Source organism: Amblyomma maculatum, chromosome 2 (assembly GCF_055883805.1).
Source record: "Amblyomma maculatum isolate TAMU_Amacu chromosome 2, ASM5588380v1, whole genome shotgun sequence".
Taxonomy (NCBI): domain Eukaryota; kingdom Metazoa; phylum Arthropoda; class Arachnida; order Ixodida; family Ixodidae; genus Amblyomma; species Amblyomma maculatum.
Window position 1 is genome coordinate 93,335,450 of NC_139345.1, and position 24,120 is coordinate 93,359,569.

The 24,120-nt window shown below is 43.8% G+C and overlaps 1 protein-coding gene across 1 annotated transcript; it reads left to right on the top strand.

Annotated features, from left to right (window-relative positions):
- The first annotated feature begins 1,011 nt into the window (after positions 1–1,011).
- Positions 1,012–23,532, top strand: LOC146199272 (steroid 17-alpha-hydroxylase/17,20 lyase-like). The gene is made up of 9 exons (XM_084592746.1): positions 1,012–1,192; positions 4,636–4,815; positions 5,779–5,872; positions 11,441–11,596; positions 16,361–16,569; positions 17,178–17,303; positions 18,243–18,347; positions 21,703–21,834; positions 23,129–23,532. The coding sequence occupies exons 1-9, from the start codon at positions 1,030–1,032 to the stop codon at positions 23,488–23,490; spliced, it is 1,527 nt and encodes a 508-aa protein (XP_084448872.1). The 5' UTR covers positions 1,012–1,029; the 3' UTR covers positions 23,491–23,532.
- Positions 23,533–24,120: the final 588 nt, after the last annotated feature.

The following is a 24,120-nucleotide window of genomic DNA, read 5'->3' on the forward strand; positions in this document are numbered from 1 at the left end:
AAGGGAACTTTCCCTTGGTGAGGGTAACGATCCATCCCATTCTTTATTCAACTCGCTCTCTCTTTCAGTGGACAATAAGGTGACCTTTAATCTAGAAACTTCAAAGAATAATAACCAATCGTATTTAATACGTTGGAGAGCAATAAGTGGACACCGCCATCATTACGAACCTGTAAATGACCTCTAAATCAAAATAAAAGGTAATTTTGTACTAGGGCTCATACGCATCCAAAGGCTTACCTGAAAAATAAAAGATAAAATGATATATATATCAACCAATAGCAGCAAAAAGATTAAACTAAGGCATAGAAGGTAAGAGCAAGCATAGCCAGGTATGAGCGCCTCTTTCCTCGACCAAGCACTTGACATTCTGTTGCACTGAAGACGATAACAAGGCCTTGATCTACCAATCAACTGCTGATAGCCGGCTTAGCACAGTTATCAGCCACGCGCATGCTATCTCATTCAAGTTCTCTCTGTTTGAGAATTCTCAATCCACTGCTCGGTATTGTTCACCACGCCGGGACGAGGTCATCTTAAGGCGAGGCGCAGCAAAACTTTTGAGGTGTGTTTTATTCCATGCTTTCGCTGGCTTCAGCGTCCCTCACGTGGTTACAATGAAGAAAATGGAAACTAGCCTCAGTATCAGCGTTAGGAGCCAATATATCTGTTTTCAGCCGCCTACAGAGCAGTGAACAAGAAATTGGAGACATGATTTTTGCCCAGTGGCCGAATCTACGTAATAGTACTGGAACGTTAATTGAAACGCTTTCTAAAGATCCGGCGATACGTGATGTGGGCGGTGCGCCTACATGTCCGTTTGCTATCAGTACCTAGTGATACCAGGCACGCTGGCGTATTTGTTGCGACATATTTGGCGTAATGCGAGACGACAATCGAAGAGCATCCTAAGAGTGTCCGGTTCCTAGAGTGGCTCTGATGTTGTAGTCAGCCAGCTGTTTCTCGACGTGGGATCGAATCCGTACAGAGCCCTTGTACGCTTCAGTTCCAGCGTTTCAAGAGAAAGTCATGAAATTTCTTCTCGAGATGGCCTCCTTTAACCTGTGGGATTGGCGATGGATCTCCACAGCTTTTGTCTTCACAATGACATACTTCGTGGGAAGCTTCTATTACCGAGTGCTCAAATATCCCAGAGGACCATTTCCGCTCCCATTTCTTGGAAATCTATTGGGTGAGTCTCTTGTTTCGATAGAAAGAAACTCAATGAAAATATCTAGTACTAACTCTTTTTCTCTTCATTGTCACTTTGCAAATTTTGGTGCACTTTTCATCACTGCGTATTATTTCGCAGTAACCCCATCACCGCATTGTATGAAGAAGAATTCCTCAAAAATAAACTTGTTTTCGTCAATTTTAGAATCGCGTAAGACGCAATAGTATTGTCATCTTATTTCGCAATAGCAATGTCATAGTATTTACTTACACTTGAGTTGTTTACTATATCAATGTTTATTGTTTTACCCGAGTTTTGCTATATGGGAGTCTTCATTTATATCCAAGTTTTTCTTTATATCGCAGTGTCGCTATATCCACGTTCCGTGACAGAGGCTTTAGAACCTCAATACCGCTTTGTTCGCTGCCTTCTACAACACAAACTTCAGAACCACACTAGCAAAGCAAAGGAAATGAGTTGATGACATGAGTCCATACACCTGACATTCACCATGATCGTAATGCCCAAGGCATCCCAAAGAAGTCTCTCAGGTTTCTACACATCAAGCCTGCATATTCGCGAAAAGTCTTGAATTCAGCAGAGTAGTGTAATCCAATGACATTTATGAAGTATATGCAAGGTTACCCATCTCCCATGGCCTAAACAAAAGCGTGAGTTGCATTCTTCATCAACAATTGAAAAAAAGCAAGGCAGGTGCGAAGTAAACGCAACGAATCTTAGCGAAATATATAATGCCTTAATTAAAGGCTGAACTGCAGGCCATTTCCTCGATTTCAGAGACGACCGCTATCACGCCCGTTACCGTTACTACACTCAATCTCGTTCCACACAGGTTCCAGTTATAAGTGAAACTTTTTTAAAAGTACCACACCCAGTATACCAGGTGTCTCAGCGAACACTTTTGAAAATTCTTATAATATAAGGGCGTTTCAAATGGAGAAAAAAGTATTTTCAGAAATAATCTCTGTCTCCACAGACTCAACTTCCTGTTTCAGTTCTGAGCAAATAATTTTTAACGACTCAATAGCTGTCCTTTATTTAACAAAGTTAGGTGTTTAGTGCAAATGAAGAGTTCGAAATCGTGGACATGAGACTGTCAAATGACTTTTTGAAACAAAGAAAGGCTCGTTTATTAAAGTACTGTAGCTCGAGACAATTCGGCTCATTCTTTATCGCAAAAGCCGAGATTACGCGTATTAAACGCGAAGGAAGTTAAATGGAAAGCGACCTTCACGGATCATGCATTGCAGTAAATATGGTGTTTAATTCCAGGCGCATGTGCTACTGTCGCGCGTCATGTGTACTATATCTTATTTTTCGGCGTTTGGTGCAAGGATAAGTACCCTCGTTACCAACTCCATGGCCGTTATTGCTTAGAGAGATGGAGCAAAATAAACTAGGGCAGGCAGTTCGAATTAGGCGTCATATTCACTTTAACACGTACGTTATCAGCGGACATCCTGTTTCATCCAGGCTTCCAGTGCGTCCAATTGACCTTAAGCGCGCAGTTTGGGTTTTGTGAGAAAAAAAAAAAAAAAGAGCCGTATATATTCGTGCTGCAGTACTGGAAAAACATTTTTCTTCGCTTCAAAAACAAATATGACATCGTCTTGTCCAGGCCTTAGCTCTTCCCATGGCGCTATCCACCCAAATGCCACCATGAAAACGTGAGAGAGTTACCAGTCGATGAAACCCATAATATTCTGCAGTTATGTAGTAAACGTCAGATAAATCTGTAATCATGTAGTACTTTTCTATAGTTATATTGTTGTTTTTTTCTGCAGTGTATGTTTGCTGTCTGTAGTTCTGTAGTACGTTTCTGTTGCAGCTATAGAAAATTCTGATGTGACAGCAAAAAGTTACTTTACCGCGCAGGTTTCCTGTCAAAAAGCGCACAAAAATTTCTTTGTTTTTTTTTCTACTGGGTTTAGGTAATTCTTTTTGTAAATAAAATAGTTTTACGGTAAATCACGTACGTCTCGGCTGAGGTTTTGTTCTCTACAATTTTCAACCTTGAATGTCCTATATTTAGCAATATTTTCAAACTTCACTGAAACGCTCTGTATATCATTTCAGGAGGCGTGTTCTACTTTCAGCAAGCTTTCGTTTAGAATGCGTTTTCTCTCGTACAAAAACTGCTGTGGCGTCATTCAGGCCAAAGTCTGGTCATATCTCCATTTACTGTTGAAATGGGCCGTGTCGTCTGCCTTTACCCGGCACTTATAAAATCATCCCACTCTGTGATCTTGCCACATGCGGCTAATACATGCATAGTGCGTATATTGAATCACTCTTATTCTGAAGGCCACACTTCACGTTTTATTATCTGCATCTGCAGCTATTTGATATATTTTTTTTTTTACACTATGCGCATGCTACTGGACACCGTAAAGAGCCAAGCCAAACCAATCGAGGCGTGTTCGACTTTGTAGCTTCCTTGCAGTTCTTGAATCACTGAGAGCGTTACAGGCTTGTGAGCACTTTTCCCATGAAAGATGAATATTTTTACTACACTAGCCTGGTTAGTAACGTATCTTGCGAATAAACAACTAATCGCTTCGTGAAGCGTTGCAAAGTCATCAGATATGGCAGTACCACCGACCCCTATTTTGTTCATTAATCCGACTAAACTGGAACACGGAGCTCAACTGAATCGAACTGTCGTTGACAGCTTGTTGGCACTAGGTGTTGCCATGATTTGATCTCTAACTGTCGTTCAGCTCGAGCCGGTTATGCTCAGTGCCATAAACCGCAACATTTATCTAAAGCTAAGTTTTGTCCCATAATAGTATTTGTCTTTCGGCTAAACTGTCACTGGTTGCAGCGACGGTCAAGTCAAACACTTAAGAAGCGTTTCATTTGACCTCTGGGGAAATATGCTGTCGCCGTCTCGTGGCAACAACTATGACAATATATCTGTCCCCCTAAACATTTAGTTAAGCATCCACCGCGTCTTGGTTGCTATATTTATGTTAATATTAAACGAACGAATGGTTTTTTTTTTTGTAGTATCAGTTACCACGAGGTGAATGCAAAGGCTGTATGCATCAAGGTGTCCAGACCTCATTAAATCCTTCGAACTCAGACCATAGAAGCAATTCACGTTGTTTTTTAACGAGGGGACTGCGTCTAATTATTACGAGTGCTCTATGAAAGAAATGTTTTTCTTTCGTAATCTAATAAGGCCGTCTCGTCTGTTATTTCAAAATCAAGAATCAACCAGACGTACGAGCATAAGACATATACGTGCTCTAAATGCCTGTAATGCAACTGCTGCATGCAATGTGCATTATCGAAGCACAATTGTCGTTTCTGTTTTCTTGTTTGTTTTTCGAGCACTGCTTGCAATTGCTTTTGGTGCCTTTTCCTACTTTCAGCTTATGTCCATTTCACTTAATTGTATTTCGGAAACAAATCATTTCTTTTTTTTCCTCTTTTAGCCCTGCGCAACGTCAGGGACCTACACAGTAAGGCAACTGAGTGGTCTCAGAAATATGGTGACGTCTTCACTTTATGGTTCGCCCACAGACCGATGGTGATTCTAAACAGCTACGCTGTCATTCGCACAGCACTACTCGACCTAAGACATGATTTCTCAGGACGCCTCCCGTCTAAAATAGGTGAGCGTGAAGTTGGAACAAGCAAAAGGCAGATCTGTGGCGGTACACAGACAGAGATGCAGATATACGAGTTGACCGGTGTGCTAAGAAACGTATGAGTGTGAACATAGTGCTCAACATAGCGAACTTAATGCATACTGTATGACCTTTAACTATAAACACGCCGGTGGTTCTGATATGTTACACTTGTTGAAACCATGAAATTCTGCGTTACACAGGACAGAATGTTGCGGAACCAACGACAAAATTCAGAGCTTGGGGAACATGCACGAAACTCACAAGTGCGACTCATGATTAATGGGAGGTTTTCCTTGGACTTTGTTTAGTTCACTATTTTTATTCTCGGTTAAAGCACCTCCCCAGCCTTCGTGCACCGACGCAGTTACCTCACTCCGCAGCAATTTCTGCCAACGTGACCCATTTTCATGCATTCCCAATATTCAGCATGTCCCCGTTCAAAATCTGGTGAATTGGCGGCATTTAAGAGAAAATCTATTGCCAAATATTTTAGCTTTTTATGTCCACAGTGTGAATCCGAGCGCTGGGCTATCACTTGTGTGCAGTACAGCGCCGAAAACAACCGTGGTTTATCACGTTGCTCCAGCTGATTATTTTTGAGCCAACGCATTATTTCTACTTTAGAAGCTCTAAAGCCAGCAAACCAGCACGAAAGGAACAAGGAACTATCGCAGGTCTTTGTTTGTATTACTTGAGTGCCCCAAGCGATTAAGTGAAGATCTTCCTCAGAATAAATCAGACTCCTAGTTGCAAGCTGAAGTACCACATCACATTTCCATTATATTCGCTTAGAAACGTCCGCCAGTAGCATGCTTAGAACAAAATAAGTAATTAACATGTCTTTCTATAATTCTTGTACGGTTTAAAACCGTTTGAAGAATTTAGGTGCATTACTTGTACTATTGTATTTTATAATCCGTTTTCGTGGCCATTTTCTTGCATCAGGTGAACTGCAAACGCAGGGCGACAATAGCATCGTGTTCGAAAATTACAACCCGCAATGGAAGGCACTTCGAAAGGTCGCTCTTCTGGCAGTGAGGTGAGAGCTATTCTCCGCATTCATTTTTACGTTCTGCAAGGAAACGGCGAATTTTATGTCATAAGTCTTTGATATACAGGCATAAAACGCTAGTGCTCATTAATTATTCAACGCCTTCACCTGACAGGCTACTGTAAATTACGGGCCATTGTAAAAATATTTAGGAATTTATGGACTTCCCACCAGCTCTTTGTCACCGCGCCGTTAGTAATTGGTTCTCGGTATTGAACACACCAAGTCATTCTGGCATTTAAAAGCAAACTGCCGAATCCAGCTTACAAGAATAAAAGCAAGGCTTTAACTCGTTGTGAGGAGCCTACGGTAGATTAAGAATCCCTCTTCGAAGCACATTTATATTACCAATCAGTATTGATAGGTAATATAAATATGCGCCCGTAAGATTCAACATTTAGGCTTTGTCATAGTCGACTTACGTTTCTCATTCTAAAACCAAATTTCTCACCGAGAAATCGGCACTGTCAAACTTTTTAAATGCCATGAAATATACGTCACAATACCATCCTGGATTTCTTAAATATTTTAAACAAATTAGGACTTAAAAGTTACCTTTAAAGCTGGCTAGCTTGCTGTCGATTGCAGCTGTAATTAATGTCGCATGCTGATTTTCTCGGCTGTTGTGCATGTGTGTGCGGCTAGCCTCAAAATATTTCATATCATTTAGTTTACTCGCTGCATCAGGAGAAAGCCACTGTTGTCTTGCTTACCAATTATCAATGAATAACGGAGGCGTTTCTCAAATCGGTGTTGTAGAGTGATTAGCCGTTTTCTTTACTGGCACCAGATACAAATTGGCACATGACTGCTGCAAGTGACACGGCTTCTTGTGACGTGCAGTAAGTGTGACACTGGCAATACTACAACCAGAAGTACAAAAAAATATTCTTTTGTACTTCCTTGGCTGGTTACTAAGTGTCCGTCAGCAATACTCCGGGTGTCTAATTTTAGTCGGAGGCGACTTAAACAACCCTCACCGGAATTGGGGGTATCCCATTTCAAGCCCTCGTGGTAGACGTGTGCGGGACGCCTTCACTAATGGCCTGTTTGTTCTGCTTAATCACCCCGGGACAGCAATATGGCATGTGCATCGCATACGTAGTGCTGCCTGTGCTCCAGACGACCTGGTGGTTGGGTGCGAGAACTCTGTCATGGCACATGAAGCCAGACTGCTGGGGAAGTACATATGGCATTATTTCACTCTTCTCCCAAAGCACAGCCACTTCATAACAAGCGTTCACACGATCGAATGTACGCCGATGACGAACGCGGGAGCAGCACAACGAGCCATGCTGGTGCGATCGCATCTCGCAGCTCCTCATGCATATTGATCACCACCCTATCATTATCGGTCTCCATCCTTCCCGTCTCCGCACTTCACGCCGCAAATGTTCTGTGATCAACTGGGACAATTTTCGCTCATGTCTCGACAGTATGTCTTCAGATTCGTTGTCACTCCTTGTTGACCGTATACAAAGGGCACTAAATAGTGCTACGACTCCTACCTGGATTAATGTCGGTCGGCCGGCACCAGATCTCGGCCTGCCTAACATGTGAGCTGCCAGCCGTCATGCTGAGCTGGCTGCTACGCGAGACCCTACTTCGGTGCAGACACTTACACGACCGCATTATATTACTGCGAAGGCTCGGAGATATGAACGCGATCTCTCGCGACGCCAGTGGCATGCATGGTGTGAACAATTTTCTTCGAAATCCTTGAATGCCTTACTCTGACGAACGTTTCGTGCAATGGAACACGATCGTCGTTCTACTGACGCAGCAGCAACAGCATGCTCTGCGGCTGATTTATCGTCGGGCGATTTCGCCAAAGAAGCTGCTCAAAATTTTTCCCAAAATACAATCTATTGCCTCCTTCAGCTGCATATTTTAATCTGGCGGGTATTTCTGCAGACGCATGGAAACTACCATCTCCTGCCGACGCAGATGGAATTGCGAGTCCGTTTCCGATGCCTCAGCTGCCGGCTGCAATTCACGATGCGAAACGGAAAACAGTGCCCGGCCTGGACAAAATTCAGTATGAAGTTTACAAGAACCTCAGTACTTTGAACTCCCTCAACTACTAGACAACATAAATAAAGTACTTCCGGATGGTGTCGTAACCGAGAGCTAGAAACCCGCTGCCGTGATCCCTATTCCCAAACCTGGAAAGCCTCCAAAGACCTCATCAACTTACGACCAATCTCCTTAACATCAACGCTGTGCAAGCTTTCAGAGAAAATGCTAGCCACACCACTTTCTTGGTGGCTTGAACAGCACGGTTTTTATCACCCTGTTCAAATTGGATTTCGTCCATACATAGGTACAGAGGACGGGTTGGCGGCCTTGGCAGCAGCAGTTCTATCATCTACCCGCAGCCGCAATGTACATACCATATTAGCAATGAACGTTGAAAATGCGTATGACAACATCAGTCATGCTGCAATCCTGAATGTCATTGACATGCTTCAACTCCCTCCGAGAGTACGCAGTTTTGTTGCATCCTTTTTGGACAGAAGAAAATTTGCAATACGCCTCAGTGGTGACACAGTTGGTTCATTCGTTTCACTACGTAGCGTGCCCCAGGTATCAGTATTGTCTCCGACATTGTTCAATATTACTTTCATCCCATTGGCATGGCGCTTGCATGATATCCCCGAAATCAAGTTTTTACATACGCAGAGGATATCGCGGTATCGAGCACTCACCTTGATCTGCTCACTCAAGAGGCCGCCCTTCAATCAGCATTACACATAACCTCTAATTACGCATCCTCCATTGGCCTTCAACTTTCTGTGTATAAAACTACATACACGTCTGTCGCCAACCGCTGACGACGCCGTAAACTTACTCCAAATCCAATTAGTCTCTCTCTATCAGCCACCCCCCCCCCCCCCTACAAGAAGTCCGAGCATGAAAATTCTGGGCTTAACAATTCTCCAATCAGGATCAGCGACTGCCTGGCTTTGTAGTCAAAAAGCAAGCACTTCAAACTATGAGTTTGATAAGAAGCATTGCGCCTAAAACGGGTAGCGCTGGCTCGTCTGTTGCACGCCAGTTGGTGAGGGCGGTTCTGCAGCCACGTATTGTTTATCAAGCCCAGTTTCAGCATCTTACAAGAGCCCAATGGGATCGCCTTGAAGCCGAAAACCGGGAAGCTATGAGGACCATAACATGCCTTCCACGACTCACACCGCTCGTAGCGTTACAAGAGAATGCGCAGCACACCATCGATGAACTGGTGCAGCAGCGCCGTGATGCTCGCAGACTCAAGGCCACTTTGTCACATTCCACGCAAGCACTGAGGGCGTATGCAACGTCACACATTATTCTTCAGCCACCTGTGCCTCTTCTCCCTCCCTGGAAATTTGTGCAGTTAGGAGACAGCAAGCCAACTGATATCCGCAGACCAACGTCTAACAACTCGGCATCGTTTCTTCGTCAGAGGGTTGAAGAGCAAGATTCTCACCTGCCTCAAGCGTCCATTGTAGTGTACGTGGATGCAAGCCTGCAAGGCTTTGAAGCCAAAGCAGTAATCTACTGCCCATGGAGACCTAGCCTGAATCAGACCTCTACGTTTCAGCCTTCGGAACCACTGACATCTTTCTGCGCTGAGCTCGTGGCAGTTCATGAGGCACTCTACTCCGTGGCTTCCATGACCATGATCCCTGCAGCCCACGTCGTCATCCGCACTGACGCACTTCAATCAGTACGTTTGCTTTGACGTATGAGCCGCTGCCCTAAAATATGCCAAACATCCACCAGCTTGCTGCGCGCATCGCGCAGTCAGTACGCATTGAGTGGGTCCCACAGGACCAGCTACCTTCCCAAAGTCGAGCAGATTTAGCGACCCACCTCGTGAACCAAAACGCATCGATGCAACGGCTCCTTGAAGTGGATGGCGCTACCCTCCGTCTATCAAGAAAGGAACACCTCTGGCGCCGCACACGTGTACTTATCCTTCCGTGTGCGGTATCTCTTCCCCGCGGTCTCACCCGTGCCGAGGAGGTTACTCTTAGAAGGATTCGGGTCGGTGTTGCCCTCACACCAGCTTTCACTAGGACGTGGTCTCACTTCCGACACTTACATCTCCGCCCAGGGTGCCCTATCTGTAAAAATTAAAATGTTGAAGCCGACATTCGCCACTTGTTGTGGGACTGCCCAGCACTGAAACCAACACGAATCAGGCACTTGACGATAGCTGGCCTTTCAGCAACCACTCCTGCCTCATATATCGCTTGGACGCAGGGACCTCATCATCGCTCACTTCTGAACTTCGTAAAATCAGCCAACCTTTTTCCATTCATTTCATCATTTATTCATCCTTCATCTCGTACCCTACTGATGCCCTGAGGCAGTAAATACCGACAAAAAAATTCAACGGGACCAAAGCGATAACCCATACAAGATGCGCTCTATAGTTAAGACTTCTTTTCTTTTCTATATAACCCTAGCGAAAGCCTTCGTATGAGTTAGAATAACCTCATACAGGTTTGTCATACTAAACTCATACAAATGTCATATATATCTCATATATTTCGCATAAGTTGAATGCTATTTGTATGAAATGATATAAGATTTGTACGAGTTTACTATGAGAAATCTGTATGAGGTTATTGTGACTCATAGGGTTTTTCACTGAAGTTGAGTACTAAATACAGCAAAAAATGAATGAACAAATGAAAGACTAGCGCAGAAAGCTAAGACATTCCAGAGGAACAAAAACCACGAGCATTTAACTTAAACTGGAACTAACTACTACCCCACTAATTAACGAGGTATGTTAGCAGATTATGTTAACTTTGTTGAAATTCAGTGCACAGCGCAATCTCAAGCAATAAGCATGAATTTTGTCTGGCCACACGCCTTGTTGATCTTTCTTTCTTTCGTATAACTTCGTTCATCTTTTTTTAACCAAACCTAACTAACAATACCAATCAGCCAACCGTATTTTTTTTATATTTCTTCTTGGGTGACCTTCCATAGCAGTAAGTAATCGCTAAGACTTTATATGCTGCCAGCGATATAGAACAATCAATCTTTTCCCCGAAAACGCTTTCACTCTTGCCCGGGCACATATGTAGCGGAAGAAGATGTTGACAGCGCACTTATGTCTTTTTAAGCACTGAGCCCCGCCGCGGTGGTGCAACGATTACGCTGATCGACTGCTATGCCCTATTGGACGCTGGATCGAATCCGAATTTCGAATCGAATTTAAGGAGTCCTCCACTATGGCGTCTCTCATAGCCTGAGTTGCTTTGGGACGTCTAACCCCATAAACCAAATCTTTTTAATCGCTGAACAGCGCTAAACATCCCACATTCCGCGTCATTTTATTCGTATTCAGTTCAAAGTGATTTTATGCGGCCGTTCTTTACTTGCGTTTTCAAAAGCTACGGCCCGCCAGGCCCAACTCAGATCATTTATAATTATTTAAAATTTGGTACCAATGATTGGATGCAACGGGGAAGGGGGGGGGGGGGATGTTCGTTTTTGCTAGAAAAGTTTCGGCGTCTGCATACTACGCCATACTCACTGTCGATTCTTTGCATGCAGAAAGTACGCCGTCAGCCATTCCTTAGAAAAGCTATGCACGGACGTCGTTGACGCCTACGTGGGCTCCTTAAAAGAAGGAACACAGCTGGTCGACTCAAGGACACCATCTGTCTCCATTATCTTCAAGCTCATAGGAGTATCAATGTGCGGAACAAGGTATAAATTTGATTGTTACATAAGCACATACTGCTCGTAGCTACATCTGCAAGCTGTTGAAGCTCCCGTTATTCGTATTGGATACATTTGCCATGACCACCGCTACCCGATTTAATTAAGGGGCAGAGGCGTAGAGACTACACAGGTAAATAAAATTCCAGTTTCTCAGTGAGGAGCCGAAAGGTTATGAGGGCATGGTCTCATACTCGATTTCAGCCTTTCTCGATCTATATTTTCGAAGTAATTTTGTCTGGTTCCTTTAACTAGTATTTTGCTTGATGTATAATGTTAGTTTCGAAGCCCTTGACAACGAAACTCTCCTTAGCCAAGAAACTGGAAATAATCATGTTTTTCATTACCTTCACGTCTACCTGCAGCCCAAAGGCCACAAGGGCAAAGTGAGCATAACGGGCTTCAAACTAGCCTTAAGCGACTGCTGTCGTGTTGCTCGCGGAATCGAGGCCTACTTTAAAAACAGACACGTTTCTTCAAAACATCACACATGTCGACTCGGCGTTGCGGCTGTAGAGGACGCGCCACAGCGCGCGGTAGAAGCGCCACGGTCACAAGAACGTCAGGAATAAGTGGTGCGTCGGCGCCGGTCTGCCTTCCGCCGGCCGCTGATTCGAGTCATTCGACTCCCACCAGCTACGCGCCGCTCGCTAGTTAAGAGAGTCGAGACGGTATGCAACACCATCCAGCTATGCAGTTAGAGCACGGGTCTCCCCCGCTGGCTTCATACTGCTACCAACGAACAGCTGATTTTTGCAAAAGTGGGGTTTTATAACTTTGTAAGGTGCTCCTTCATGCAATGTTGGATCTTACGCATCGATGCTAATGGAATAACAGATGCACCAAATAAAGGATCACTGATATACAGCAAAGAATATTTGTAAGCGCGCAGGTTGAATGAAAACAGTTTGACTATGGTTGAGACCGCCTACATTTATGGAGGGAGGCCCGGCAGTTGTTCTGGTCAGCCGACAGAGTGGATCGATGACGCAGTGCTGTTGCCTGACGCGGTTGCTGACGCCTGGTCTCTCTTGCTCGAACGTGGGCGCTCGGGCTCTTGATTAACAGCGGTTTCATCGGTTGCGCAGCTGTCATTGGTGCCGAAGCCAGCACCGCTACATATCCTTACAGGGCATAAACAGGAGTCGTTAAAGCTGTCGCGTCATACTCTTTAAAGGCGAGCTTAAATGTCCATGAAATTTTAACGGTAAATACTTCTAGCCTACCAGAACGAATTTCACCTATTTCCGGATTTCAGTTTCCTTCCACCTAATGGAGTATTCCTGTGGCTATAATCAAACCTAGCTTTTCTATACGTACAAGAAAGTACGCCGCATCAATATCGAAGTCTGGCACCGACTTCCGCTCAAAATCCTTGGACGCTGACTTAAAGCACTGTCTTCCACTCGGCCTACCCCGACGGAAAGCAACTTTTCCGCGCCGCCTGTGGATTGGTGTAGCGTTCACAAACTATTATTCGTTTGTGATGGGTATCGCTAATAGCCCTGCATGAGCAACCTGCGGGTGCTACGAGATTATTGCCCACATTCTTTGTGAGTGCCCCACATACAGAGTAGAAATAGTCTTTCTGCCGTGCTCTGGAACATTTACATAGACACCCGCTGACAAAAATGAAGTTTCTAGGCCACTGGCCTCGTCTATCGCCGCCGGTGAAGGCCTGCCAGGCACTGCTCCGCTGCTTGAGAACTACGGGCCTGTGATTTTGATCGCGGCAATAGGCTGTGATTTTGCCGCACGCTATACTGACTTCCTATTCATATAACCCCCTCTTACTCTTCACTATTACATCCACTCACCCCCTTCCTACTGCGCAGGGTAGCAAATAAGATTCTTCTTCCGGTTAACCTCCCTGCCTTTTCTCCTCCTACTCCTCCTCTGGCACCAACTTTGATATCCACTGCAGACTGAGAAAATTCATAGAGGACACTTGAGCTCTGCCTTTATGGTTGTGACGGGAGGATTTTAAGCTGTTGAACTACCACGCTGTTTGGCTACAGTTCATAAGCAGCCACTCGACATACAGAAGTCCGCTTTACTCCTAGGCCACGCAGGCACGTTCATATGGCTTGAATAGTGTGTCTGACCCCGAATCTAAGAGTGCTGGAAGCAAGGTTGATTCTACTTCCGCCTTTCCAATCTCAAATGATCAACCTGATTTAACTGCTCCTCTAAACTTTTTACTTCATATGGTCTCGGTAAGTCCTATTGAAGTATCAGCACTTGATCATGTGAGCTGCCAGCTACCACCTTCCAGTGTCATGACCGTGATGGACGGATTATCTGCGTATCGTGCCCATTAACTCTATCGCATTAGAATGCAAGTAACAAAAATCCCCAGCAGACCTTCATATTGTGCAAGTACTAAAAAAGAGCAAAAATAAGCTGACTCGAGAGGTTTTAGAAGCCCAGGCCATCAGGATTTCTGGTGAGCAATGTGCCATTAAGCCATCTGTATTTCCATCGAAGAAGTAAGTGAACTTGCTACGCATATTGGCGGGCGGACGAAGTGAAGAAATAAAGTGTGCGAATCTTGAGTAATAGTTTAATTGTCAATGCAACATCGTCTTTGTCTGTGTGTCACTTCGTAGTCGTCGTTTTCTCAGAGGCTGTCAGTGATGCTGCTATACTTGATTACACTATACCTTGCTGTATGTGCCGTGGCCAGTCCAATGTCAATGAGAAAGCAGATTGGGCCTTATTAGCAAACAGTTTTACAAGCAAACTAAACGCATCTAAATGCCGTTTTTATTTAATTTGTCATCACAAAACCACCTGTCATGGCCAAACAAACAAGAGCTGCGAACTTGAGCAGCACTCTCGCGATGGCAATCGAACTCATCTGGACTATTGCATCTGAAATCACATACGCTACTCCTAGGTCATGCAAGCACGTGTTCAGAAGGCTTGGTTAAAGATGGGGCTAACGCACACTGTAAAAAAATATGTGTGAAGTTAAGAAATTTTTAAAACACGTTCTGTTCGCATACAGAGAATATCTCTTATATGCCACCTGCAGAAACGCGTTGACGAAAAAAATGTAATTCTCTGTTTTCCATTAATAACCTTGGTTGCAAAGCTAAAACTTGGAGGTACCATATGTCGTCTATTCAAAATTTTGTTACCAACTGATTCTTACTTGAATGGGAAGTGCATGCCGAAAGGGGAGCGAGATGGTATCACATTCATAGCGTTCTGTTCGAAAGCGGTTGCGTAACAATTTTAATTTGAGAAATTATAAATAACGGCGCAACATTATGATCCATTAGTGGTACCTAGGAAGATATGTTACACCAAACAGGAACAAGAGGTGGCTCCTTACCGCCAATTTATCTGTTGCGCATGCCGTCGTCCCACTCGCCGTTTCTGTGGTTAGACAGCGGCTGCTGCCAGGCCAACTGTATGGGTAGCCTCGAGTATTGTAAACGCCGACAGACATAATAAGGCTAATAAGGCTTTCGCCCTTAAAATGCTGTCTGATGGCAGAAAGGGGAGCTTTGCATATTTTCTCTGTATTTCATGGGCAGAAAAACATATGAAATAACAGAATAATTAAAACGCTGAAGTATGCACGATAGATGTCTTCTGTTGTTTGCGAGAGGAAAAACATGTGAACTGACAACAATGTAAAATCACGGAACATAGCATAACAAATAACTTCAACCTATATACAGACATCTTCTGTTTTGAACATAATAAGGCCTATGCAGTCACAGATTTAAAAATAAAACTGAAAACATAACAGAAAATTTCTGGCAGAACAGCTATCAGGGAATTTTCTATTTTTCAAAAACAATTTCCTACAGTCTGTATATGTATGTCGGTTGTTCTATTACATAATGTGGCAGGTCGCTACTATATCCTAGTGAGTATATGTGGCTCGAAATTGAAACCGATGTAAAAAAAGTTCCGAGAGCACTGCGGGATCTGCAATGGAGAAATGTGAAAGCCTGAGCATTGCTACTGCACACGGTACATTGCGCGCCCCTTATTTAACACAACCGAAGGTTCGTCGAAAGCATCAAAATTCACCAGCATTCTATAATTGGTTTAGAGGAAAGTAAAAACGCCGTATCTGTCACTCGCGGAATCACGCTGGCACATCTCGTGGACAGAGTTCACCATGGCGCTAGTAAGGCTTTCACCTTAATGATTGGTTCACAGGAAGCAAAAGACGCAGTATCTGTCACACTTGTTTCTGTGGAGGCCTGTATCTTTTTGGGTTACCATCGAGTCCATACGCCGGCGACCGGAGTTTCGTGTAATTGGGTTAGTAAAGCTTTCGATTTAAAACTAGAGTCTTAAAGCGTCTCGTTCACATCTAGCCTAACCACGCTAAATATCTAGTCTCTCTCATCCCACCTGCACTGTACGTTATAACCCTAAGTACTGTAACAAAGATGAAAAGGTGGGTCCCGCTCACTTCTGTTGGGGGTACAGCAGTGCCATAACTGGATTCTTTCTTATGTATCTTCATGGCTTTCTGAATTAGCAAACAAACAGCAACAATGGGCGCTAGATAAGAGATAATAGCCGGAAGAACCACCTAATACTAGCGTTGCCTGTAATTTATAACAGCTTCGACTTAAAGTGGCTTAAAAGCGCATATCTTGCCCTATATCTCGCTTTCTCTCTTTTTCCCAACATGCTGCGAGCTTCTTCTTCAGTGTGAGGCTAGATTTACAACCACACGTGCACTTCCCAATTCTGACTGATTTGACCTTCGTTGCGCAGTGTGGTCGAAGAGGGTGATGAGGTCCGTCGTTTGGAAGCGATCAACCACCAGTTCTACAAAATTTCTCCCAATGGCCTACCGAGCGACATCGCGCCATGGCTGTCCGCGGTGTACTTCAGGAGGGAGCAGAAAATGGCGGCACTTTTACGCGATTTCAGATCCGTCGTTTACAGGCTGTTCACCAAGGCCGAAGCATCATACGTGCCAGGTACGTGCGTACTAGCCCATGGCCATGCACTTGGGATGACACAACTGCGATTGCGAATTTTGTTACGGCCGCGTTAGGCTTAAAGCAGTTCTCGTCAAAATAAAACCTTACAACATTTACGAGACCCAACGCAATGTATGGAAACGTGATGCAATTAGAAATAAATGAGATGTTGCTCGCTTCAATGCAAAAGCGAATCGGAGCGCTGATCGCAGACCGTACTGCTTGTGACAGCCCAAGCATCATTTGCTTGAGAAACAAGGCTGGCTTGTACTCGTGATGTATGGGTATGTAGTAGGTTTAATGCTTGCGTAAGCGTACCGGAGCAGACAAAAGTGGGCGCACCAGACTCTTTCCACGACACTTACTTGTCGCCTAGCTCGGTGTTGGGGCGGTTTAAGTAAGCACGCGATGCCTCTCTAACTATGCTTGTGCTAATCGTGAAACTCCTTATAGCAATGCGACCCACTCAGTTCAATTTATCACCGTTTTCATACTTAGAGGACAATACAGGAAAATGCTGGCTTAAAGCCGTTGCCGGCGCTTTGCCGTAATCGTTTCTAATGGACGACAACGGTCTACCAACTGCACGGAAATTTTCTTCGCAGGAAGAGCGGATAACTTCTCGCACGCCTTGCTGGCTGCTCGCGAAGAAGCTATCAGGGAACAGAAAAGCGACGCCGAATACCTGACCAAGGGCAACATGGTTCAAGTTATCATAAATCTCTTTGGTGGTAAGCATTGTATCTGCTCTGCCTATACTATGCAGGCATTGTCAAGGCAGCCTGTGTTTTCTGTCTACTTTTATGTTCTGCTGTCGCATTTTGCTCTTAATTTCATTTCTTGTCACCCCTAACGTTGTCACTTATTTTTCGATACAGACCAACTGCTGAACGTATCTTAGAGCACGTAGCCTTCGGTCTTCATTGTTGTTAGGTTGGTTGTTTTGTTCTGAAGGGTATCAAGCTCCGATAGGAGACGTTTCAAGGTCTCCGAACTCCTAGCTCAGGTAAAAATACGTGTGCCAAAGTCTGGCTGGAACATTCAAACTAACCAAGCGCCGCCATGCCAGGTGCTGGTCATAGCTGCTGCCGTATTGGCGAACTAACCATGAAGTTCCTATTTTCACGATTTGACTACCTTCCTTGTAAAGACCAAATGTTGTGTCAGATGCACGATTGGGCCTCGCCACACATTCTCCAGTCATCCGCCAGTCCTATGAAATGTTTAAGTTCAAAAGCACGCAAGCGCATATTTTCTGCCGTTGTATTTTAGTCACTGCATCCTGTGTAGTTATGTATTAATACTTTTTTATTTTATTGTGCCATATTATTCAATACATATGCATGTTTGTATGCGCGTGAACTACATTTTCTTCAATTTTCCCGAACAGTAACTCCCATTTCTTTCAGCACAGTCCCAAAGACAGGGTGGGCTAACTGCTGTGAATGCACAAGTATTACCTTCAGCAATTGCAATTACGCATATTTTTCTCTTTACTCTGCGCATTAGCACTTGAATATACATACATATTTTGGTCACAGGATATCGCACTTTATATAATTCGTATGAGGGAGTGTATACAAGAGCCAATAAAAGAAATATTAGGCACTTTTTAATTACTTTGCATGTGATCAATGTGTACTTTGTGCCTCGTTTTGTGTACGTTACAGCCGCTACAGACACTACTGCCGGGACACTTCACTGGCTCTTTTTATGGCTTGCCAGAGATCCGACCATTCAAGACAAGATTAAAAAGGAAATTAATGATAATATTGGTAAGAAAAGCTTTCAACGCTTTTTTATACGCGCATTTCTTATTCGCACAGTCGTTTAGGTTACATTGTCGCACTTGCTAGAGCCTAACATAGGGTGCTCAAGGCCGGCGTCAAGACTTTCGCTCGATTGAACCCACGTTTCCCGACCAAGAGTCCGACCCATGCGTGAGTGTTGACAAACTGCAGAGGCTGGAGGAAAATTTCGTCACCAAGCGTGCTATCGAAGGACCATCGAGGACAAAGTGAAGTGGACCTGTTTCAATAGATCACCGCATTTCAAAGACAAAGCGGCCCCGTTTTCTGAAAGTGCATCATTTACAATGTAGAAATTGTCAAACAAAAGACGAACTGGGCCGGGGTGTACATTGACTCGGCGGACATCATGACCGAAAAAGACGAGACCATGAATTCACAGCTATATCATTACAGTTCTTATCACACTAACTGTAACTGTAACCAAGATGTTAGAAATATGGTGGGCCCTAGCTCAGAGACACCAACTAAGAGTTATTCAGGTTCGGCTGGCCTACTTTTAGTATTTTTGTTCCCAAAAGATAATTAGTAAAGACTCATCAGCTAACTTCTTTAATTTTTGGTTCGTGCAGCAAAGTTTCAATACAAAAGTTTAGATTGTCTCATAGCACAGCTAGCTGCGCTTTTTTTTTTTTTTACATCAAGCTGGCGTTTACATTAAATATTTAATTTACCTACCGCAAACAATAACTCGCGCAATAAAAAAGTTCCCGCGTGACAGCAGCGCCACTTAACCGGTTTTAAAATGTAAAGAAGTCTTGAGACGCGTCTCAGGAAATTAAACCAGCTCTTCTCTCGAGCGCTCTCTCCAATGACACTTCGTATGCACGCTAGGCGAGTTATTTAGGCTAATAACTGGTCAAGGTAGTTAATTCGTCTTAACATATTAGTTAACTTTGAAAAAGTTCTGCAGACTAGAATAGCTTACTCTCAACAACTCTCGTGTAGTCTCACTGAGATAGAAGAGATCGTTTTCTTTTTTTTAAAACCTTGGTTAAATTTGGCAGGGACATCGGGTGTGAACGGAGCAGAATGGGGAGATGGGATAAGATGAATGCAGCAGACGACGGCAGCAACATTTCGGTGAATACGCCAGTATTGTTAGCATAACTGCCTCTGTGTAAAAAGTTCTCTGAGCTTTGTAATTTCGGTAGAAACATAAAACTTTAAACGTGCCACGTTCACATGTGCTTCTATTAGCAAACCAGGCATTCTGCACACACCTTTCGTGCTCTGCAATGCGTCAAACTCATTTTTGCTATCTATTTCTTATATTTCTTGTTTTTTAAAAGGCAACTTAAACGATTTAAAATTTGAAGAGCTTGTTATCATCCAATATTTGAAACTTATCGGTTACGCTTGCGAAGTGATTTTCTACTGTAATTTGAAGTGATGAAGCAAAGGCGAAGGTTTCTCCGTAGTTCGCAGCGCCGCGTAGAGGCAACATGGTAGATGGCCCCGTGATGACGGCATGCTTGAAGAAAGAAACTCAGAGTCGTCGAAGGCATAGCCCACAGCAATTCTGTATGGCGGCATCCGATGTCGCACGGCGGGGTGTGGACGAAGCTAGCAGAAATTTAATTTTTCGTCCTCCACGACATCGCGCTTATAGTTTTACCGCACGTCTGCATCGTGAAGACAAACCTCAATAATTTTCTTGCTGTGCCTCCCATATTTATTCCGCCCCTCAATCATCTTCAGTTTCTTTATTTTCACCCGCTGCAAATCGCGTTTCCCTCCATCTCCTTTTTTTCTTCTTCTTCTTCTTTCTCTCCGTGGAACACCGCCACCACTTTTCGACTGTCTCCTCAAACCTAATAAATACTTTAGAAAACGTCTATGTGATGTATGACGTCATTTTTCACGTCGTTCGAAGGCAATGTGAATTTCGCGTTGCTAAGCTACTTAGTTTGAAGTAAATAGTTAGGAGGCCTTTCCTCTAACGATAGCGTGCCTTCAGACCCCAGGCACTAAAATAACCTTGCATTTTCCTCATAAATGCGCAACAATTCATGCCTCAAATGATAACTCAGTTGCAGAGTTTACCTTTTTTTTTTTCTCGTGTGAAATAGTATTGGGTAGTTTGCCATGCTATCTTTTTCTTCTCCCTGTAAAATATCATTGATTTCTGCGGCCATTTCCCCGGCCGATGTTAAAATACGATCCCCAGAACCGTTGCCTGCGGCGATGGCCTCTATAGGAAGCACTTTGTGGGTTCGCGGCTTTGAGAGATTGCTTTGACTCTGTAAAAAAAAAAAGAAGGGGGGAACGGCATGCCATAGTGTCTGAAGCCAAACTCTCGATTACTTTCTTGGTATCTACAGTCGCTGCCCACTGCACCACGAGTATGTCGCTTTGTCTTAAATACTTACCCTGTTACCTGTTAAAAGGAAACTTCAATAGAGTAAGAAAATTACCTTCGTCGATGCTCTTTTAGTTTCGTAAATAACACCCTTTCTTCTACGAAACTGCCCTTGACTTGTTCAACAATATCGTAATGTTTCATTTGCACATCTTGGCTTTCCTCGCTTTATTATTGCCATGCTTTTAAAGGTGTCTTTGCAAACGTCCTTTAATAACCCGAGAGTTATTGGAACAGAAAATATAACCACCAGATAAACAGAGGTAAGTAGATTTCCACCGATAGATTTATGGCGGCCAAAAATCTCGTTAAAGCGACAACTTCCGGCGGCATTAAAAAAGTTTTCAAGACGAAAAATGCCTAAATGCGTGCCGAAACGTCGTTCTAAAGATTTTTTAAATACACAGTTGTACATACCTTCGCACCAAGGAGCAACGAACGTACTCCGCATAGATTTTTTTATCTTTACATTTTTTCATTATTTCCCAGGCACCTTTTCTAGAGCTACATGGCGATATTTTTTCATACACCATGACACACAATAAGGCATTATTTGTCTTGCTGTTTTCATTACCCAGCGGAACCAACTCATACCATTTATCCATTCCCTGATCATATCATGTGCTTGATTTGGTTGCGTTAGCTGATTTGGCACCTGCGTTTCATTTTAACCTGATCACTGTGTTCTATAGTAGCTTGCCAACCGGGCTACCTTCTTTGTCTCACACTAAAGAATGTCTCCCTCTCTTCTGCGCCTCCTGCACATTCAGGCGGTTTCTCTAGCCGCTTTAAGAATCATGGACACTTATCTTCAATACCCGTGACATTAACCGGCAATTGTGCACGCCTTTATCCTTTTATCTCTGTTTTAATAGGTATATGAAGGAACTTGAGTTCTGGCTTTGTCCCTGCTGTCGGTTTGTGTACGACTATTTCGGCATCATTTCGTTTCATATATAGGAGCCGCACCGCCAGTGTACGGGGACCGAGAGAAGCTTCCTTTCACCGTGGCCTGTCTCTTGGAAACGCTCCGCTTGCATCCCGCAGCTCCACTCGCCTTGCCCCATCGGACATCTGCCGACACCAGAGTTGGTGAGCAAGCTTAGCACCCCGTATACAAGCAACTATATAATCAAGGAATGAACGCAAACCTACTAAAAAATTAAAGACCACTGTAGAATCTGCATTGGTGTAGTGTGAAAGCATGGATGCTGCGGTTGGTTGCTTCTGATTGCTTCTAGTTGGTTAAGCCAATCCCTTCCTATGCCATTTTTTTTTGGCTCGTCTTCAGGTTGCGTTACGTCACATCCTTGACGTCACCTCAAATGATGGATTTAATAACTATTTTAGTATTTCATATTATCAAATGTGGCGCCAAAACATTGAATAGTGAGGCCATTTTCGCCTTTACTTTTACATGTTTTGCCTCTAATTAATTACCTAATTACATTATTGGCCTAATTATTTTTTGGACACAGCATTATGTCGTCCTCTATTGATTGAAATTTGACACCACTCATTAACCTCTACCACTTTCCAATTACTCATAGCTGCTGCAGACACAATTTTGCGTATTTTGCCACTAATTAATTACCTAATTAACTTATTGGCCTAATTATTTTTGGATACAAAATTACGTCCCCCTCTATCGACTGACACTACTCATTAACCTCTACTACTTCTTAGTTACTCACAACTGCTGCGGACACGGTTTTGCTGACGCAGTCGGCGGACACGGCCTGTGGATGCGGTCTGCGAACAGAAATCGGTGAACGTAGCGAAGTAATGTTTTCGCATTAATAAAACAGCAGTCCCGCAGGTACATGACAGAAACTGCGATGCATATACCTAAATTCATTTGTATTTAGCAAGCCAATAACTAAGACTGACACACGTCAAGTCTTTATGTAGAATGTAACCATTCTGCGCCGTTTACTCCTTAGCCCTGTAATGCAGAGTTCATGGAGTATCTCAAAATTTGAACCCCTTGTACGGAGAGAAAGCCACTCACGCTTATCTGTGAAGACCATTTTTTTTTTTGCCTTTTGGGATAGAAAAAAAGCTCTAAACACTGCATAGAAGCAAACTGTTCAACATGGTTACTTTTGGCAAAGACTGTACATATACTGCATCTGCCTCCTACAAGCCACCTTTGATTACTCTGATTTTTTTTTCCTCTCTCTTATTGAATCGAGGCTATGTAAGTGTATTACGCTTGTAAAGTATGTTCCTTAAAATAAGATTATCACAACTTCGCGATTTCTCACCGGGTATATAGAGGCACTTTTCAAAGCAAAAACATTATTCCTGGTGTTGAAATTTAAAGTACGAACTACTCTTAGCTGCAGTTAACCTGGCAACTCTTGTGCATTTTCGTCTTGTGCAGGCGAGAAGGATATACCCAATAACACGGGGATCATGTACAATATTTACGGCGTAAACCACGACCCGAATCTTTGGGAGAAGCCGGAGGAGTTCCTGCCGGAGCGCTTCCTAGATTCCGCCACGGGAAAGGTCCGCAAAGAAGTCGGACCCTCGATCTCTTTCGGTATCGGAGCCCGGACCTGCCCCGGAGAGAAGCTAGCACACATGGACTTGTTCTACGTGCTAGTGCGGCTCATGCAAAGGGTCACGTTCAGTGCCCCAAAGAAACCATCGAACGTGAACATGAGCAGCATCGGCTCGAGCTTGTTCCTGCATCCAGCACCGCAGAGTATCGCGATCACCAAAACGTCTCCTCTCTGCTAGTGGAACACGAAATTTAGTAATATTACAACGGTTTAAACTGTGTGCCAGATTTCCTCTTTTTTTTTTATTTCGTACTTTTTGCCAACACGTTATAATGCGAAGTTCACATGTTGAGTTCACAAGAGGCCAGATGTTGAACATGTTTTGGCAGACACGGCAGAGAGGCTATTTGGGGCAGCTGCGCTCTGCGTACGCCTCTAAGCGGACCAATTCCGCGAATCCTCGAATAGGAGAGGTTTTGGTCCGAGAGAACCGGCCGCGACTGCTCTTGGTGGGAAAAGCATTTCACGTGTCTTCCCGAATACACTAGATTTTTACAAAGTTCAAACAGATAATTTTACCACGAGGACCTACTGGACATCATGCGCTCCAATCCCAAGAAATTCTGAAAACTCTTACATCCGGGTAATACGTCTAGGTATCATATCTCTGTGGTTAACCCTGATGGTTTTGTGGTCTCATCAGGTGGCCGTAGTGTCGTAATGAACTCTTACTTCTCTTCGGTTTTCACCATTGAATCTACCTCAGACATTCCTCTTGTATTCAAGCCAAGTTTTCATTTTCGCAAATGGCACCTGTTACTATAACTGCTAACGGTATTGCAAGTCTCATCGACAAACTTAAAGTGTG

What these genes read in the sequence shown, in the direction of transcription:
- LOC146199272 (XM_084592746.1), top strand. Translation starts at nt 1,030, where the DNA reads ATGAAATTTCTTCTCGAGATGGCCTCCTTTAACCTGTGGGATTGGCGA. An exon ending in GTCGCTCTTCTGGCAGTGAG is followed by an intron (nt 5,873 to 11,440) that starts GTGAGAGCTATT and finishes CTTTGCATGCAG; the next exon opens with AAAGTACGCCGTCAGCCATT. An exon ending in GTATCAATGTGCGGAACAAG is followed by an intron (nt 11,597 to 16,360) that starts GTATAAATTTGA and finishes TTCGTTGCGCAG; the next exon opens with TGTGGTCGAAGAGGGTGATG.